A 20,434-nucleotide genomic window follows, 5' to 3' on the forward strand; every position below is an offset into this window, starting at 1 on the left:
CCCGTCACTGCAAGGCCAAGGAGAAGCTGGTCAGGTCTCAGGGATGCCCTGGAGTTACACTGGTGATGTTTTTTCCAGCAGGAGCTGTCCTCGAGGAGCAGGAGCTGCCAATGTACCCAGGGGCCTCAGCATGGCAGGACCTCAGGGTGCCCCTTGGAGCCTCCCACCCCAGCAGCCAAGGAGAGCCAGGGTTTGAGTGAACTTTATTCCAGGAAGGTTTCCACAGGCACGTTCAGCCCTTTCAGTACCAGGACAAGGAAAGGGTCTGTCTGCAGCCCAGGGTTTGCTCAGCCCGGCAGCAGCAGGGTCCCAGGCTGTGCTGGGGACTCAACCCATGGCCATTGTCACCAGCTGCTCCTTCCCGGTGCTGCCCCAAGCCGGGGAATCCATCTTCCCTCCGCTTGGACAGCCGGAATTGCCTTTTCCCAGGCGGGGGGAGATCGCTCAGCGCCTGCAAGCGACAGCTTGAACGTTTCGTTTCAGGCTTTGAGCGGTTGGGCAATTAACTTGATGGGGACTCATTTGCAAGCCAGCTGACAGAGTGAGCCCAGAGCCACCACGTGTGCCGAGGCCGGAGGGGCCCCGGGGCAGGGCCCACGTGTGGGGGGACACGGGGGGATAACCCACGCACAGGGACTGGGGAGCTGAGTCCGAGGAGTCCAAACACCCGCTGGCACTGGGCTCCCGACCAGGAGCTGCGATGGGGACAAGAGCGAGGAGATGGGTCCCACTTTCACTCTCATCTCTAGGAAGCAGCTTGTGCTTTATTCCGAAGTGTGGATGCTTTGACCAATTTCTGATGCTCTGGTCCTAAATTTTCCCTAAAAACCAGCCCCGGAGCGCAGGGCAGCAGCTGGAAGTGTCAGGTTCCAACACTCCTGTCTGCCTGTTTGGTGGAGATTATTCACCCCACGGGAAGCCTGGGCACAGAGGTTCCCACTGCTGTGTGATGGAGTGGCCAAGCTCCCCGGGATCCTTCATCTGGGCCATGGTCCACACCGTCCTCACCCCCCTCATGCCAGGACTGGGCACTCTGTCCCCCCGTGCTGCTGGCACTGTCCCCCGGGCTGCTGGCTGTCCCCAGCCCCGGCAGCGGGAATGTTTCTGTGCCAGATGCAGCGAAATGGGGGGTGCAGGAGCCCCCAGGCCCGACCCTGCCAGGGCCTTTCTCTGCCAGCAGACAGCACTGTCACTGCAGGTCCCGAGGGGCCACTCTGCTGCAGGGACAGCCCCGTCCCCACGACCCTTCCTCCCCATAGCAGCGTTCCCAGCTCCTCTGCGGGGCCTGGGGTGAGACACAACTGGAAACGCGGTGCCCGCAGGGCTCCCTGGAACTGGGGCACAGGCTGAGCCCCGCTGTGCCTCATCGCCCTGTGCGCTGGCACGCGGGGACCGTGCACCCCGAAATCATCACCTGATGGTCCCCGGCCCTACGAGGGGAAACTGAGGCACGGCGGGGGGACCCTTCGGCGTGGGATGGTGGGGCAGGGACCGGCCGCGGGGGCTCAGCGCCAGGCCGGGCTCGGCGGGCTGCAGGGCCGGGAGGGGGCTCGCAGGGGGCTCCCGGGAACGGCGGCTCCGGCCCCCGCCGCGACCTTGGCCATCCTGCCACGCCTGGGGCGCTGGAAGGAGCAGCCCCTGAGCCCAGTGGGGCGGGGGCGGCGGCAGCATCCCTCATCCCACATCTCTCACCCCACATCTCTCACCCCACATCTCTCACCCCACACCCCCGTTCCCGCATCCCCCGCACCCAGACCCTCCCGGGGATGCTCCGGCCGCGGTGGGCAGAGCAGCACCCCCGGCCCGCGGAGGTGCTCGGGGGATGCCGGGGGGACACCCGCACCCACCGTGCCGGCGGGCGAAGGGGAGCGGAGAGCAACCGCGCTCAACTTTCGCTGGGGACCCCCTTGTCCCCTCATCCCCGCCACCCCCGGCCCTGCCCAGCGGTAACTTTGCCCCCCCATATCCTGCCCTTCCCGGCGGACCCCCCGTACCTGGCAGCGGCTGCCCGGGCCGGCGGCGCCCCGGCGGGCGGCGGAGCCATGCGGCGAGCCCGGCTCGGGGCGGGCGGCCCCGCTGCAGAGCCCCGGCCCGGCCCGGCCCCCGCCCGGCGCGGAGACACCGGGGGGCGGCGGCGGGGAGCGGGGAGCCCGGCCGGGGCACGGCGCGGGGGCACCGGCGGTGTCCGGGCGGGGATGGAGGCAGCGCCCGGTGGGATGGCGGGGATGCCCAGGCGGGAGGCGGGCAGAGCCCGGGGAGGGATGGAAGGAGGGATGGAGGCAGGGAGGCAGGCAGAGCTCAGGCAGGCAGGGATGCAGGCAGCGCCCGGGGAGGGAAGGAAGCTCTGCCCAGGCAGCGATGCGGAGGATGCCCGGCGAAGGATTCGGGCAGTGCCCGGGAGGGAAGGAGGCAGCACCCGGGAAAGGAGGCAGGGAATGCCCAGAAGCGAGCCGAAGGAATCCAGCAGAGACGCCGGCTTCTCCCGGGGCTCTGGGGAGGCGCCGATGGGAAAAGACCCTCCCATGTCCCCCCTGCAGTGTGCTGGGTGCAGCGCCGTCACCCCTTCCCTCCCCGGCATCCGTGCTCTCATGTCCACCCCGGACGAGTCCCACGGGCCGGATTCCTTCGGGGCAGGTGGGCAGGACCCCTCCCAGGGAGTCTTTCCCTCCTCCGACACTGCTGCTCGCTGTGCTCTGGGGCACATCGCTTCACCTCCTCCAGTGCCGGCCCCTGGCCCGCGGGCGGGGCTGGGGGTCTCTCTGTGCCCGGGGGGACACCCCGAGCCCAGGCTGCCTGCAGGCCCCACCGAAGGAGGGACGTTTCTGTTGCAGTGTCTGCATTTTTGGGTCACCCCGCACGGAGCATTTTACCTGCGTGCTGGACAGAGGGAAGATGCTGGCTGCACCTCCAGGAACATGGTCCAGGCCCCCGGGACGCGCTGCTGATGGACTCCCTGCAGCCCTCTGCTCCTGGACACACAGCCCAAAGCCCGCTCCGGCTCCCTGTGACACCGGCGAGCACCGAGGTGTCTGCACAGGTCTGGCTGCGATCACACGGGCTTGGCTGAGCCGGGCTCCCGCCAGCCCCGTCAGCACCTTTGGCTGGGAAAAATCATCTCCGGGGGCTCCTCCGCAGGGCGAGGAGAGGGTGCAAGTGGAAACGCAACGCTACATCCCTCCTGGGGGACAAGGGGACGGCAGACACAGCCCCACGGCTGGGGGGCACAAGGGCAGCTGGCAAAAGGTGGTACAGCCCTGGTGCCACCCCGGCAAAGGGGGTGACAGTCCCTTCGCCGTGTCCCACATTACAGCCGCGCTGGCAGAGATTTAGGCGATATTTCCCCGCAGAGCTGCCCGGTGCTGGCAGCAGGGGAATATTTGTGTGTCCCGGGGTTGTTACCAGCCCGAAATGCTGCTCCCCTTCCCCGCATGGCCACAAAGCAGCGCCGAGCCCTGGAATGTTTCTGGGAGAGCGCAGTGATCGGGCTGCACATGAACTCTGCACAATTCAGGCTCCAGCCTCGGGGCTATTTTTAGCAGTTCCCTCCGAGATGCTCTTCAGTTGCAGTTTTATGTGTGAAATTTAATATACGAGGAAGGGGGGGAGGGGAGTGGGGCTGGATCCCAGCACGTCCCTGCTGGCTGGGAGGTTTATCCCAGTCTCAGCGACACGAGCCCAAGGCAAACCTGAAATCCTCCATCCAAGAGCTCCTGTGTCCTGATGTGCAGGTGGCAGCAGGGGACAGGCGGAGCTGGTGGCTCGGGGAGCTGTCGTCAGCTTCTGCCTCAGCCACATCCAAAATCCTCACCTGAGTCCCTGCCTCTCCCTACACCTCACCATGGGCTCAGGGACCTGCTGACACTGGCACGGAGCAGGATGGGGGTGAGCTGGGGGAGCAGCAGGGATTTTGGGGAGCCCACCCAGCACAGCAGGATTTGCCCCAGCTCCAGGCAGAGGAACAACTCAGGAGATCCCTGTCCCACAGCTCAGGCCTCAGGAACAGGGAAGGCTGCGGGGACCAAACCCCTCTGGCAGTTCCCAGCTCAGGGAGCATCACCTGTGTCCCCTGAGCCCCACGGGTGACACTGCCAATGACAAACCCAACTCCCACGGGTTGGTGTGTCCCTGCTGACAGGGCACAGTGTGTCTGCAACTCCATGGCAGCAGAAAAGACCAGCTTCTTCTCCAGGAACCTCTGGCAGAACAGGGAGGGAGGAAGAAACCTTTCCCTTTGCCACAGGACATGAGGGGACAGCAGCTGACAGGGCAGAGCCCTGAGCATCCCATGGCAGCTTTAATTCCTGTTGGCCAAACGCTGCTCCAGGCTCAGCCCCAGCAGGGAATGATGATCCCATCCCAGGGATGCATGAAGGGAACACAACAGCAAGACCAGGGACCCCAAGCCAGCCTGTCATTGTTGTTACTTGACACATGAACCTGCTTCTAACACAAAACCATCCCAGTGCAGGGCAACACTGGTTGATACAGTACCTGCCCCGCACAGAGGGTGGAAGTGCCCAAAAATCCAGGTGCTGCTAAGCCAAGGCTGGGCAAGGTGAAGGAAAAGGTTACCCTGCTCCAGAGCAACACCTCCCCCAAACCTGCTGCTTGTTCTGCTGGATTTCTGGCCACTCCAAGTACCGAGTTTGGGGCTGCCCAGGCTTGGCTCTGGCCTGGCAGAGCCAGGTTTTGCAGCCCAACCCATCTTGCTTGAGATGGGACTAGAGGTGGCAAAGCCCTCCAAAAAACATCAGCACCAGTGCAAAGCAATCCAAACACATCACTGACTCCCAGGATTTCATCATTTCACCACAGGGAAAACAGGTCACACTACACACAGCCCACCTGGGCCCCCAAAAGGGCTAAAGGGGTACATCCATCTTCTGCTCCTCATGTGAATGTCCCTGCTGCCCTCTGAGATGAGGAGAGGCAGCTGTTGGAGGAGCAGGGAAACTTGCTGCCTCCTCCCTCTGCAAGCCCCAAATCTGAGGGGTCTGTGCTGTAGAAGCAGCTGGTGGAAAAAGAAGCCTGGTGAGTAAACAGCCCTCCTAACCACCAAATCCAGCCTTCAGCCCTGCTGCTCCCCTGGGCAGAGCCAGCACCAGGGGAATGGCTCCTCTCCCCATTCCCACAGAGCCACACGCAGCCAGAGCCTCGTGGAAATGAGTTTATTGACACGGAGGGCAGGAAAAGCCTGAAGAGCAACACGAACAGAACACTCGAACGAGCAGGGGCGGGGGGAACGCCAGCGACGAGCCCCAGGCTCTGCCCCGGGGTGACACACCCACCCCAAATGCTGGGAGGGAATTTGGCAAGAGAAGGGGGTGCTCAGCAACCCCTCCCCACACCCGAGCTACGTTCTCCTCCCTGCCCCAACACAGCACCGAACTCCGTGCCACTAGCGCTTCCTTAATTGCTCTGTTAATGATTTTTACACTACACCCGCAGGGCTTGGAGCACACCACCTCCCGGCACACACGGCAGGGCTCAAGGGCTGGGCTGCTCCAGCTCTGCCCCACTTTCTTCCCCCCAGCCAGAGCACAGGGGTTCCTACACAGGGACACCACTTTCCTCAGGGTGCTGCAGCTCCTGGGCCCTGCTGGAGCCTCTCCCAGGACACTGTGACCTTTTCCCAGCATTGGTTTCTTGGCTGCAGTCAGAGCCAAAGCCCTGATGAACGATCTCCCACCGTGAAACATTTATTGACTTGGAAAGTGGCATCTAAAAGGACAACAGGGGGGCTGCTACACGCAAGAGCTTTGTTAGCCGGGGAGGAGATGTCCAAGCATGCTGGGGAGGGCAAGGCTGTTCTGGATTGGGGCTGGGATTAAGCAGGACAAGCTATGGATGGAGCAGGGACATGCAAGAGGCTTTGCTTTCACTGCTGTGGCTGCAGCACTGAGTGGTTGCAATGGGGCAAGTCCACAGCTGTGGACTGGAAGGGAAACAATCCTGGCTCTAAGGGACAGGTTGGAAAAGAGGGGCCAGGGCATGGGGGCTGCTTGGGACAGGGACTCAGAGCAGGAACCTGGCTGGCTCTGGGCACAAAGAGTGGAGCTGCCAGCAGGAGAAACGCTTCCATGACCTGCTCCACTCAGTCCAGCTGCAGGGTGGATGCCTCAGGCAGGCAGGGAGCCAACACTGCCAAGCCCAAACCATCTCCCACCACGCCCCAGCCTGGGTTTTGGGGGCAGCATGGCAACAGGGAGAGCCACTCTGCTCCCCTGGCATCCTGGGGCACTGCCAGCAGCAGCCCCTCTCTCTAGGGGCCTGGCTGACACCTGCAGCTCCACTGGGGAAGTGGCATTGCCACCTTTGGATGTGCCACCACGACCCTGGGAATCGCTGGGAGAGGGGGAACAGCTCAGGGATGGCTGAGAAGGCAGCTTGGCCTCAGCAGGCACAGAAGGAATGGGTGGAAGAGGGGCTGCACATGGGTGAGGATGCAGAGACCACACCTGGAGCTCTGGCATGAGCCTTTTTTTTTTTTTTTCTTCTCTAAGAACAGGCTCGTTTCCTTCATTTCATCCACGGCTGCCCTGTTACCCACCCAGGCCTGCAGCTCCTCCCCACACAACAGCAGCCTCACTCCTCCAATCACCAGCTCAGAGGCAGGGAGATGGCTGGACTGAAAACACCATCGAAGCAGTGCCAGTCTGCCAGCACAAGAGTAATATAACCCCCTCTTTAGGGCTCCATCCCCCTCCTCAGACCCAGCTGATGGCTCTGATTCCCCAAGCCCATGCTCACCCTGCTAGAGCCCCATGTCCCTGCAGGGCTCCCAAGTCCTCCTTGCAATCACCTTCCCTTTAAGCCAACTACAATAGAAAAACTCAAAAAAAAAAAAAAAAGTATAAAAATATAAAATAAAGTGCAGTGTTACGTTTTTGACACTCTTGCCTTGTTTTAATGAGCAGACGTGTGGGTTTTTGCTCGGTGCTTTTCTGTTTCTCCAATGAGCGGTTGTTTTACAAAATCCAAACTACACCTAAAGCCATTTAGAAAACACTGAACATTGGCACAAAATGGGAGAGAAGCCCACGAGAACGGATGAGTGAGGGGCGAGGGGGGACACGGGAGTAGTTTGAAGCAGTGGTTACAAACTCCATGGACGCTAAAAATACCAAAGGGGTTTGTTCCCTATCTTCGTTAGCACGTGGATACTAATTGCTACCTTGTTTAATCAGTGCCTTTGACTGAAATCCTACACATGAATACAGCTGCTTCCAGTTACGAGTGCTTTTCCCCTGCTCTGGCGGTGAAGGAGGCTCTGGGGACCCCTTTTTCCCCCCCTCCTTCTGCAGGGTGAGGCACAGGCTCCATCTCCTGTTAGTTTTTCAAGATGGCATCGTAGGCCTGGTAGATGTACTGGGACACTTCTGGAGCTCGGCATTTCAGGGAGAGCTGTGGAGAGGAGAGGAGAGGTTAGTGCCGGGGCAAAGGGAGGCAGGAGCTTCCTGCCACGGCCACAAAGGACATGGCTGCCGACAATCACACAGAATATTTCTCCTGCTTTCTTCATCACCAACCCCAAACTGCCCTTTCGGAGCTTGCTGCAAGCAGGAGGAGGAAAACTAAACTCCCACTGTGGGATTCCCAAATTTCTCAAGAAATGTAGGTGGCCCCACAGGCAGGAGGAAAGGGGACATGGTCCCAAACTGAGACAAGGGACCTGTGCTTGTCCTCAGGCTGCAAATCACAGCACTAAACCTGAGGGCGTCTAAGGATCTGCTGCTCAGTCCTGATGGACACAACCTTGGCTGTCACTCCTCTCTAAAGCAAAGATCAGGCTGACACCAGGCTTGCAGCATCAAACCTTGTGCAAACACTTTAAATCACCTTCCAATGCTCACATTCACCCCGCAGCTCCCCAGACCACAGATTTCTCTTGAAACTCCTGGCACAGCTTCCAGCAGGAGAGATAAATCCTCTAACACCAGAGACACACAAGTCCCTCAGAAGGGCAGTGAAGTGCAAGAGAAGAGTCAGAGGGGTGCATGAGGCAGGACAGAGAGCACCTTCCCACCAGCTACAGGCTGCTGCCAGCACAGGGCCACAGACAGCCGGGAACACGGCGGGGCATAAATTTCCCCTTGTCTGTAAGAGGGGGAAGGGCACCCTGGCAATGCTTCCTTGCTAATATCTCTTGGCTTTATCTCTGGGTAACCTTGGCAAGCCACTGCTCACTGCTGAGCAGGCATTGTCCCAGCTCACTGGTGGCAGAGCAGGGGAATTCTGTTGCTCCTCACTCTTCCCGTGTTAGGCACTCCTCACCACCTCCCAGAGCCAAATGAACAGCATCTCCCTCAAAACACACGAGCAGGGAAGGAGGGAGAGCAGGGAGGAAGAGCTCAGGGTGTGGGTGAGGCAGCAGGAGCTGTGCCATGCCCTCTGTGGTCAGCTCTCACCGTGTAGTTGGGGTTCCCGGGCTGGATGCGCAGCTCCGCCAGGATCCAGATGCCGTTGGTGAGTTTGAGGGACTGGTAGAGCATGTCCTGCCCCTCCACGTTCCTCTTGGCAATGGTGTAGACATTGTTGTTCTGCAGCTTGCTGGAGACAGTGTCTTGGGAGGGGAGAAAAAGCACATCTGTTAGTTCAGATCCATCATCTGCAGAGACAGGAGAGCCCTGAGGAGCATTCCCAGGATGCAAGGGCACAGGGAAACGCTGGCTCCTTCCCTGGGGACAGGAGGACACATGACACAAGGAGAAAAAAAATCCCAGTTCTCTCCATGGACCCACCTCATTGCCTTCAGGCTGTGATCTCTTGGTAAGTATTTGCTCGTTTTACAGGGCTCTCACTGCTCTGGGTCACTCAGGACTTGATCAAGGTGAGACTTTCAAGGCTGCTCAGAGGGGAGAGGACTCTGCTGTACCCCAACCAGCTAGAGGCAGCCAAAAATTCAGAAGATGAAGGTGGAAAAGAACAAAGATCACAGCCTGAGGCTTGCTCAGGTTCTGAGGTCTTGTCTCAGCCACAAGAACTCCCTCCTACTTCCCTCACACACAGACACTTCTGACCAAATCAATGTCCTACAAAGTAGTAAAAATCCTTTACCTTTTTTAACAAGCAATTACTCGAAAGGGTACAACCCCTTGCCAGATACTGTCTCTAGACATCACAGTTTTAACACACAGCCTGACCTCGGCCCTGGCAGATGAGGTGTGATTTCACCTGCACACCAGGATGGGTGTCATTGTCACACACATTACTTCTAAGGGACTTTTTAAGGAAACCAGAACGGGCAAATACACAGAACACCAGGAGCCAAACCAGCAGCTCCTGGATGCCAAAGGCTTTCTCAGCACCAAGCAGAGCAAACATCAGGCTCTGGATGCCTGTAAAGGGGCACAGTCACGGTTTGGGTGGAAGATCTCATGCCTGATAAGCGTCACTGGCAAATTCCCATTCCTGGTGCCCAACAGGAGAAATTTAACTCCCTGCTGGGGCAGGTGGAACACTTTATCTATGCCTTAAACTAGCTTGCACTGAAAGCCCAGGGACTGGAAAAGTGGGATCCAGCTGAAGGAGCACAGGGAGCAGGACAGCAGCAGAGAAGCAGCACAAAGTGACCATGCAGCTCTAATCCATCCCTGCACCTACACACACAGAGATCCACATCTGAGAATGGACACCAGCCTGTGCTGAGGGAGCAGAGAGAGGACAGCAGAGCCTCTTCATGCACCAGGGAACGGTGGGGAGAGGAAGGAAAGGGCCCTACAAATCCACACCCTGATGGATCCAGACCCCTGGATTCACTGCCTTTCCCAGGGCAGCCTGGACCCTCTGCAGCACCCCTTTACTCCTCAGGCTCCAGAGCAGCTCCCTGCAGGTCGAGGATGGTTCAGGCATCCAGCCACCCAGACACACTCAGATTTAGGCTCCCTCTCTTCCCCAGTTACTATGGAAACTGGCAGATATATGTAACTAATGAGATCTTTTGCTTACAACCCCTCACTGCCTGTCTCCTCCTCCCACCCATACTCCTCCTCTCCACAATAAACTCAGCCAGACTTGGGCAGTGCAGAGCAGTCCCCTGCTCACAGGGAGCGTGGCTGGGATTAATCCCTCCTGCAAGGACATCACTCACCAGGAATAAAGCTCAATTTCCCATATTCTCATGCTCTCAAGCCATCAAAAGGAGCCTCCAGGCCGGTGGGAAGGCACAGTGCCCAACACAAGCACTGGCTCAGAGAGGACATCCCTGTCTGAGAGGGATGTTGGTATGAAATGGGAATTTGTTTGCCCCATTTTGACAGGCTGTGGTTAAACCTCCCCCCTCTGGATGTGTGTCCTGAAGGTGGAACTACTGGCAAGGACTTTCTGCAGCATTCCTGAGACCTGCCACAGCAGCCTCCCCTCTGCTGGGAGATTCCCCAGGCATTCCCTGGGGAGCAGGGATGCAGGACTGGAATGAGAAGCTGCAATTTTGGCTGCTACCCCATCGGGGCAGCTGTGCCTAGGGAGCTCAGCAGGTGAGACACAGCCACAGAGGAGCTGCTCTTACACCAGAATCTTCATGTGGTGGCTCCTCCTGCCATGGAAACATCCCCAGCCTCTGCTGGGGGGCAGATTTCTCAGCAGGATGGCGCTTGTAAGGGGATACAGGGAGTGAAGGTGAGGCAGGGCAAACCCTAGGAAGCCTATTTTCTGTTCCCCTGACCTCAGTCATCCTCCAAAGAGCACAAAAAGCACCACCAAAAGATGCCCTGCCTCAGCCAGAGCAATGGTGAGCAGGTTGGAGCTGGTGCTTGGCTCGCCTGACCCTCCTGCCCCCTCTCCAAGCACAGATTTGGGGCCTGGTGAGAGCTGACCCCCTCTTCCCCCCAGGTAGCAGCTCCCATCCCTCCTCTGCTCTGGAGTATCAGCAATTTGGATTTTGGAGATCATCAGAGTTGCTAAGCAACAGTGGCAGGCTGTGGCTGGCTGAAGGCAGGACCGCTAATGCCATGTGACAGCACAGCCTTTAAAAAAAAGAAAGAAATAAAATAAACCCAGGCAGATCTCGCTGGGAGCAGGGAGCTGAGCCCAGACCCACAGAGCCCAGGGAGGCAGGAGCAGGGCTGGGTGACTCTGGGGACTCTGCAAACCAGAGCACACAAGTCCCTCAGCAATGCAGCACAAGCCACGCCTGGCCCTGCAGAACAACTTTCTTTTGTCTCCAGGTTTATTCTCACAACCCTCCTGCAGCACAAGGGAAGGACACAGGGAGGTCTGGCCATCACCAGGGCCAGGGAAGTGTCTGACATCAGCCCAGCCTTCAGGGCTGGTTTGTTTGGTTTGTTTTCCTTGCATTTTCCTTTCTAAACAGGATTCTTCAGCTCAGTCCCACAACCAAGCAGGGCACATGGAAACACAGGAACACAGGGGGAACAGCTGCACGAGGTCTCCTCCTTTGCACAAAGACCCAATACTTTTTTAACAGCACGTTTCTCCTGGGTAAAGCAAAGGATGAGCTTAAATCTTCTGCCCACCAGCTTAAGAACTTCACATGTGAACTCAAGAGAGCCAAGATGAGCACCTGGCAACACAGGGTTTGCACGAAGGACAGGCACAACTCAGAGCCAACACTGACCATAAACCTTTTCTGAACTTTGGGACAACCTGAAACAAGCACTCTGTACCAGAAATCAGGATTTAATGGTTATATTTTATGCTGGGATAACTGAGAACATCCCTGTGCCATTTCTAGCAGCACCTGAATGGTTCTGAGCACCCAGCCAAGAACTGCATGCAAATACCAAGCACAGACTCTGATCTAGTGGGGAGGCACTTGGGGCAATGTTATGACAGTACATTCATTTCCAAGACATGCAATATGCACCAGCTCTGTAATTTATTAAACTACCAGCTACAAGATTTGCACATACAGAAAAAACCAACACACCGTGCAAGCTCGTGTATGATTGTCCCCCAGGTTGTTTCATCAAAATAAAATCCAATTTCTCTGTTCTGGCATTAAGAAATTACTTGAGGGAGAAAAACAAAGTGACCGCTGCATACTAATAAAGCCATGTTCAGCTCCACACATGAAAGCTGCTGTTTCACACCTCATTGTGGACCAGTAATAAACAAGTAAAACCAAAATTCTTGTGCTAAACAGCACAGCAACTGATTGAGTGCCATTAAATGGGAAGCAATCTCCATGTGCAAGTCAGCTCATCCTCTTCCACTCTGTGGGTTTGGGTAAGCAGGGTTTAGGAAAAAGAAAAACATTTAGCTCATCTCATTTGCATATCCTAATGTAGTGATTCTTTAGAATTTAGTTAAACTTAGCATGTTGAAAAAAACCCAGTGTAAACAAGGCAAACTGAGCTTCAGTGCACGCTCAGTTACAGGGGAAACCTCAGTTGCCCCAACAGCACTCAGAATATCTGAGCTGTAACAGTTAAGGAATCTATTTTCATGCACTAGATTCATGTATTTTCATTAAAAAAAACCCAAATCAATTAATTTAGCACTGGATTAATAAGAGATAAGAATGTTGGGCTATAACCATGACCTTGTGTTTTCATTATTTCTGAATGAGATTTTTCTCCAGGGAACTTTCCCAAGCTCTTCCTTAGAGGCTGATGCACGGAACAGCTCTAATGAATTCAAGATGTGCAGGGCATCCTAAGCACACCTTGGCCCCATGATACAGCTCCAGAGGGACTTGTTCCTCCATGGCCAGAGAGCTGCAGCCCTCAAGAATAGCTCAGGCCAGGTCCATCTCTCACCACTGGGAACCTGAGCCCCGAATCCAGAATTAAGCACTCATCTCTCCCTGAGTCACTGGGAACGGTGGGAATACCTCCAAAGGTCCAGGATTTGCTTTTTTTTGGAAGCAAAGATGGTAGAGGCACTGATCAGCTCACAGATCAGACCCCACTTCCCATTTACAGGTACCTGCTCCTCATCCCACAGCCTGGCACCTTATCCTTGGCTTCCCTTCCTGTGCTCTGGGCTACCTGCAGCAGCCAAGACTTTCTGGTCACTCAGTGCTTTGGGATGAGCTGCAAGGGACAGGAGCTTCTTTTTGCCATCACTGTTGCAAGCCACCAAAGCCCAAATCAATCCTATTTGGCTTGCCTTGTGGGCACAGGATGGATCTTTTACCTACAAAGGCCTGGGAGCACAGACTCCCACAGAAGCTTCTCCGCTGCCTGCCTGTGTTTATCTCCTTTTTGTTTGAAGGAAGAAAAGCAATAACCTGGAGAAAAGCCTGCAGTTTGCACAGAGGGTGCTGTGAGGTGACTGTTGCACTGTGACAGACAGCTCTGGATGTACAAGAAACTCACAGGCTGCTTTTTTGACAGATAAAATCCCAGCCCCCAACAAACGCCTGCTCCAAGCCGAACTCACTTCAGAGGCAGCTTCACTCAGAGGCTCACAGCAGCATCCTGGCTCTTTCCTGCTCTTGTCCAGCCTTTCCCTCTCCCCATTTTTTAACACCTCCCAGGCACATCCCAACCTCTTGGTTGCACACAGCTACTGTAGCGTCTGGCACATTGCACATCAGCTTCTTCATCACCCTTCCTTGCCATTCACTCTTGTAATTCCCCAGCTCCAAACCCCTGTGCAGTCTTCATTTTCACCTTCACTTCCTTTTTCTTCACCTCCTTAATTAGTCCTGTCTCAATCCAGACACTTTCTAGAAAGCCTCAAGTGGGTCATTGCCTGTATCCTCCTTGCAGCATCTCCCAAGATTCCCTCCTTTCCCTCAGTAAAATCTAACTAGGGAATACGTGCTGGGTGTTTAGAGAGAAAGCAATTCCAATTTCAGTTTCTCCACTCAGGAAGAGCAGCACCCCCTGCCTGGCTGTTCTGCAGGGTCTCCAGGATGTTTGCACAGAACTTCAGCCCCGCTCCTCACAGGGCACAGATGTGAGAACTCGGGAAAGCAAAGGCTCTTTGCAGCTGGGAGAAGGAAAAGCTGGGAGAAGGAAAAGCTGGGAGAAGGAAAGCCAGGCTCTGAGGGTGCAATGATCACACTCCTGGCCAGCCTCTCCCAGCACAGCTGCTCCACACGGCTCCAAGTGCCTGCTGGAGCTGTGTTAGGGCACAGCACTGGGAGCAGAGTATTTTTAGCCACAGCTCCACTGGCGTCACTGGGCTGGGATCAGTGAGGCTGAGGCATGAATGGTGTCTCTGAGCACTCACCACCTGGTGGGTGGGCTCAGGCTAGCAATGAATGACTGATCCCAGCAGGGATAACGACTCACTCCGGTGCTCTGGACCTGTTCCCTGTGCTGCAGGGCTGCACAAATCCAGCCTCTCCTCAGGTTTGGTGAGGAGCTGCTGGAATGTGCAGAGTTTCGTACAGCTCTGACACGAGTGCACTGTAAACCTGCAAAGAACACCACAACCACTGACAGCCCAAATCGAGAGCTTTACTGTGGTTACACATCTCCTACAAGAGGAGATGCGTAACAGGAACAGGAACAGGAACCAGCACTTCCTCCACAAGCATCAAGTTCTTAAAGATTTTATATCCAGACTTGCTCTTCTTGGAAGAAGAGAGGTGTCTTAAGCCTATTTTCACTTGATTTAAACAATCGAGATTGTGAATCTTGAAAATCTATCACCCTCCTGAGGCACATGGCCAGGCACACACCCTTGCTCTGGTGTAAACTAGAAGATGGATTCAGTCCCTGCCTCTGATGTGTCTCACTTGCCATACTGTGAGAAGTCTGCAGCCCTGAGGATGCTGGAATCCCAGCACTCCAAAGGTTTTGGATTTGGCTGATCCTTGTGCAAGCAAGGCTTGATGCTCTTAGGACGGTCTGAGCTAGAGGAGGTTACTGCCTGTAGGAAATCAAGGTGAGCAGGCTGAGTCAGGGTTGCACCAGTAGAAAATACACAAGGAACTCAGGCAAGCACACGAGATTTCCCTGGTTTTACCTGCTGCAAGCTCTTGCCCTGCTCCAAGCCCAGGTGGTCAAGGAAGAGTTGCAAAAGGCAGGAGATGTGGGCAGTGCAAACACAGAAACAAAAGCCTCAGTGGATGGGAGTGTTTGGAATCTATTTGTGAGGTGAGACCCACTTTCTGCCATGCACAAGCCAAAGAGGCTGGCAGGTCCTGGAAGGTCCTGGTAGATCCTGCACTGCCCTGAGCATCCCGAGGGATGGACTGTACTCTGGAGAGGCTCTGCAGCCACGCTGCTCCCTGGAAAAGGCTCCAGATCCCACTGCAGAGGAACTGCCTGGTGCTCCCTGCTCTCCCTGAGAGCTGGGAACTTGTTCTCCTCTGAGCATCCCAGGCCTGGGCGAGCAGTCTGGCCCTGAGCTGGCAAACCCTTTTGGAATGGGGGGTGTTCTGTCACTCCACGTTTCATAACATTTTCTCTCAGAGGGAGGAGGGGGAGGCCAGGCTGCAGGACTGCCAGTCTTCCCAACCACATTCCCTGCTAGGCAGCACCTCAACACCAAAATGAGCAGCTTCCAGTGTTTCTGATTGGAGATAAAGAGCCCTGGATGCAGCCAGGGCATGGCCAGGGCAGAAGGCACCAGCAGCAGCAGCTCTGCAGTGCAGGGGGAGAGGCAATGCCAAGCTCGGTCAGGAGCAGAGGGAGGAACTGGGGGAGGCACAGAGGTTGTCCTCATTTGAAACCCCACAGTGAAATCAAGTCATAAGGTCCAACAGCTGCTATTTTCCCCCTCCTCTTGCGTGCTCCATCTTTTCTATTCCAAAATAGTAATAATTATGAGTACAAAGAGACCCATGGTTTCTGTCTGCTATTGAAGCACGAGGGTGTTCATTGTGTAATAGCAGGCATGAGAGAATAAAAAGGTTACAGGGCTGGTAATCAATAGGGACACTTCTTTCATCTGTGAAACAGAGCAGCTTTTGGTAGAATCACTTGGCTCCTGGCCAGAACCTCCTGAACAGGAGCAGAGCTGGCCCCATTCCACACTTTTACACTCCCTTATCCTTCAGCAGTAGTAAGGTCACACACAGAAGACGCTCACAGAGGCAACTCTATGACCAAACAAACTGAACAGCACCAAACATGATCAAAATGTATCAATATCTCAGCTAACAACAGCAGACCCTTCCCATATGACCTGTCCTCCACAAACACCCAACACCCTGGAGTGCCTGTAAGGTTAATCTTTCAGAACAGAAAAGAAGAAAGAAGCTGCCAAAAGGTGAAGTGAGCAGCCCAGAGTGATGCAGTAGGGCTGGAACACTTTGTTCAAAACTCACAGCAGCAGGGCAGGGTTGCTGAACAGCCCCAACACCATATTCAGCTCCATTTAAAGAGCAGCTTTGCAGGGAAGCAAAGTATAAAAGGGAAAACAAGAATACAAAGATCCAGAATGAATAGAACAAACAGACCAGTCAAATCAAAGACCTTGGGATTTGAGATGTGCCTTTATGGAGACCCAGCTAAAGTTTTTGACTGAAACAAGCCCTAGGATCCCAGGCTGTCCTATTAAAAGATGCAATACCTACCTCTTCACTGGCCATCAGCTTATTTTACTAAAGTGATATTAATAAGGTGATGTTTAATGGCAATACATCAAAAGTGCTCTCAGCATGGCAGAATGAAGCTACTCACCAGCATTCAGGTGACATTCTTTAATCTGGAACTGAAGCTCATTTTCATTTGGAATGTCCTTCCATGTTGCAAGGAAGACCTGGCGCTCTAGAAACAACAAAAAAAACCCCATCAGCATTGTGGGATCCTCACAGGACCCCAGCATTAACCAACACACCACAGGATGTTTCAAGGTAGGGCTTGAAACAAAAGCGCTTTTGGTAACTTTTTGCCCTGCTGGGGACAGATCCAGGATTTACTCCTATAACAACCTTGGTCTCTTTGTAAAAGCAGCAAAGCTTTGATGGATTTTGGCCTTCTCCAAAAGAGAGACAGATAGTCTTTGCCATATGAGGTGTTTACAAGCCAAGAACATACAGGATTTGACAAGAAGGAAGGAGATCCACGCATTTAAGATTATGTTAGTGAAAGCTGCTTTTCTAGCAACTTCCAGCCAATTCAAACAATGAACTTAATAAAGGTGACTAGGAAATACACAAATTCCAATGAAAATTGTGTGGGGACAATTCCCAGACCCATTCAAGTGAATCAAACCATCCAAAACCCCCAAAACTACAGCAACCCCAACTCAAGCAAATACCAAAAAAAAAAATAAAAAAGAAAAATCAGAAGAAATCTGTTTTCTTCAAAGAAAACAGATCCAGCCCTTGTCTGGCAGAGAGAATGAGAGGAGGTGAACTTGGGTTCTGGCAATTTTTGGAGCTGGAGGACAACAGGGACAGGCCACCAGACCAAACCTGTGGGATGCAATGGCTTGAAGGTCAAGGCACAGGTGAAACTCAGGCAGGAGACACCTGCAGCCAGCTGGGCACACCTCAAAGCACTCACCCATTTTGCCATCCTCTACAAACAGCACATTGAGAGGGATTAGGCAGCTGAAGTAAAATACATCGATGTTGTTTTTCACAGCCACCTGTTACAGAAAAAACAGGGAGGTTAGAGAGTCCTCTCTCAGCTGGAAATGCAAAGGGATCACAAGATTCCCCACAGTCTCATCACCCTGAAGTGCTCTCTCTGAGCAGAGGGCAGCTCTGAATGGAATGGTACTGAGCTCCTGGGCAGTTTCAGACAAGGACCAGTCCCCTGCTCCATTTTCACTGAAAGCTGCCCAATTTTCTTCTGTGAACCTTTCATTGTGCTGCTTCAAAGCCAATTCCACTCAGGGGCTCACAGCAGCATCCTGGCTCTTTCCTGCTCTTGTCCAGCCTTTCCCTCTCCCCATTTTTTAACACCTCCCAGGCACATCCCAACCTCCTGGTTGCACACAGCTACCGTAGTGTCTGGTTCATTGCAGATCAGCTTCTTCATCACCCCTTCCTTGCCATTCACTCTTGTAATTCCCCAGCTCCAAACCCCTGTGCAGTCTTCATTTTCACCTTCATTTCTTTATTTTTCACCTCCTTGATTAGTCCTGTCTCAGTCCAGACACTTTCTAGAAAGCCTCAAGCGGGTTCATTGCCTGCATCTTCCCTGCAGCATCTCCCAAGATTCCCTCCTTTCCCTCAGTAAAATCTAACTAGGGAATATGTGCTGGGTGTTGATTCCTGGAAGAAAAAAAGCCCTGCTACAGAGCAATCAGGTAACAAAAGATCACTTGACAAAAGACTTAATTCTCAGTGTCATTAAACTCCATCAGCCAGGGAGTTTGCCTTTATCTGGTCTGCCTTTATCATACCCACTTGCCATGTTCCCCACTAATCTCTGCTAACAGTTTTCCCCAGGCTGAGGGCTGCTGGGACAAGCAGGAGCAAACGGGAGGTCTGAGAGGTGCACTGTCACAGCACAGCACATGAGAAGGCAGCTCTGGGCTTTATTTCCATGCCTCTCATGCTCTCCCCATGTCAGCCCACACAGCAAGAGCCTGTCATGGGAGCACAGCTCAGCAGACACCTGCCATGGCTGCAACGAAGGAATCTTAAGCCTTGTAAGAAAAACCCAGAATTGAGGTTGTGTGGGGAATTTCAGGAGCCATTTGAGCTCCTACTTTGTTTGAAAAACCCCAGAGGGAGTTCTCCAATTTGTCACCCTGAAACACAAACCAGACCATGCTAAACGCTGAGCCAAAGGAATAAATTTGCTGCTACAAAGATTTATGGCAAGACAAATTTCATTGACGTTAATTGCATATACTGATGTCCTGCTGGGAAAATCTATTGTCCCATAGGGGCAAGTTTAGAAGGACACCCACAAATGTTGGTAAAAACCAGCTGTGGATAGACAGGAAAGGGGAATAAAGTAGTCAGCCCATCAGATATGCATGCAAGCCAGAGACAAGTGGAAGGAGATCAAGCTCCCAAACAAACTCTTCTGGCAATTGGGAGGTCCCAGAAGTGCAAAGAACTGCAGAAAGGTAAATGTGACAATCTGTGGTGCTCCTACTATTCAGCCATCACTAAAAGTAGCAGCTTATATTTAATTCCCACAGTGCAAACCAGCTTAAGAAGGGATTAGTCTAAAGCCCACTAAAACCACGTACATGATGGTGCAACTGAGGAAAAGGCTGGGATTGGTTCTCTGTAACAGGGAGTTGTTACATGCTCTGATTGCTGCCGTCACACTCACGAGTTGGAGTGTTCAGTGTTTGAACCAGAGGCACCAGAGGGGTAAAAGCAGATCGGTGGGTGGACTTCAGTGATTCACCACTGCAAAACATGATGGAACACATTGGGTGAGGAGCCAAAAATGCACCTCGGAGTCTGGGAGGGGAGAGCTGGGGGAGGGACAGCAGTGCAGCCATTCCAGATGCTGTGCTTGGATATAAGTCATGGAGATTTGCCAGAAGAGGGAAAATTTAGGCTAAATGTCTGGGAAAACCGACAGTGAGAATTATTAAGCAGCACTAAATTCCTCTGAGGAAGAGAGAAGCTCCAGTGCTTGGACTACTTAAAATCAGCCTTGACAATGCTTTTGATAAGAGGAACTGTAGGAAAACAACAAAGCATAGCAGAGACTACAGTGCACTACCCAAGATCTTTTCCAAGTCTGATTTAATGATTAATTGCCTTGCCTTAGAACAACAGAGATTACTTAGCTTTTGTAGCTAATTGTTGTTGCCATACAACAGCAGTTTCTTACAAGAGGGGCTGGAAAGCAGCTCCTTCTCTCCAGTCACGGTTCTAGAGGCACACTCCAAATTAACATGCCAGCCCTGTCCCTGCAGTTATAAGGATGCTATAAAAAGGTATCTGCTGACCTGCTTCTCAACTCTGCAGAAACACACTGAGTAAGCTGCTTTGGCTATCTCTGGAGAGCTACCCAATTAAGATGCTCTGAAGTGCAATTTCTTCCCAGTAAAGAAAAATCAAGCCACATGCCAGCCTTCCTCCCCAACTGCATCACTGGGTTCAGGAATGACATCACATGTCACCTTGCAAGCAGCTGTAATCATGCAGGAATCAGCTGTCACAAGTAACTTTTGCACACAGGATGGAAAAAGCTCTCCTTGACCTACAGCACTGGGACACAGCTGGGGAGCTCCTCAAAATGGGCTTCCATCATTCACCACCACACACTTCTCCCAAAGTGTGCTCCAAGATCTGGTCCATAAAAAGGCACCTGCAGACACCTGGATGATGAAACTCACACCAAGAGGCAGCCCCAAGTTGGTAACAGCTTCCCAAGGTCATGCTCCACATCTGGAGCATCCAGTGCCATCTGACAGGCTACAAAAGCAGCCACAGGCAGAGAGCAGATCCACAGCAGCATCTGCAAGAAGCTGAGCTGGTTATATGACTTTCCAAAAAAATCCAGTGCTCCTCAGGTGGGAACATTGTCCTGAGACAGGCAATGACATCTAATGTGATAGCAGGAGTTTGACATGCTTGAAAGGAACCTCTGCTTTATTCAACAAATCCTCCATTCCAGACTAACTTTGCTCATGGCTCTGCTTT

The 20,434-nt window shown here is 53.8% G+C and overlaps 1 protein-coding gene across 4 annotated transcripts in view; it reads right to left on the reverse strand.

The window, feature by feature from the left end:
* Window positions 1-6,879: 6,879 nt before the first annotated feature.
* Window positions 6,880-20,434, reverse strand: part of AP2B1 (adaptor related protein complex 2 subunit beta 1) — a 74,799-nt gene continuing 61,244 nt past the window's right edge. For all 4 annotated transcript variants that reach the window (XM_066333241.1, XM_066333242.1, XM_066333243.1 and 1 more), the window contains 4 exons: window positions 17,373-17,457; window positions 16,545-16,631; window positions 8,409-8,563; window positions 6,880-7,404 (listed from right to left, as the gene is read on the reverse strand). In XM_066333241.1, the coding sequence (XP_066189338.1) occupies window positions 7,330-7,404; window positions 8,409-8,563; window positions 16,545-16,631; window positions 17,373-17,457 (402 nt within the window). In that variant the 3' untranslated portion in view covers window positions 6,880-7,329. The remainder of the gene's footprint in view (window positions 7,405-8,408; window positions 8,564-16,544; window positions 16,632-17,372; window positions 17,458-20,434) is intronic.

Source organism: Sylvia atricapilla, chromosome 20 (assembly GCF_009819655.1).
Source record: "Sylvia atricapilla isolate bSylAtr1 chromosome 20, bSylAtr1.pri, whole genome shotgun sequence".
NCBI classification, from domain to species: domain Eukaryota; kingdom Metazoa; phylum Chordata; class Aves; order Passeriformes; family Sylviidae; genus Sylvia; species Sylvia atricapilla.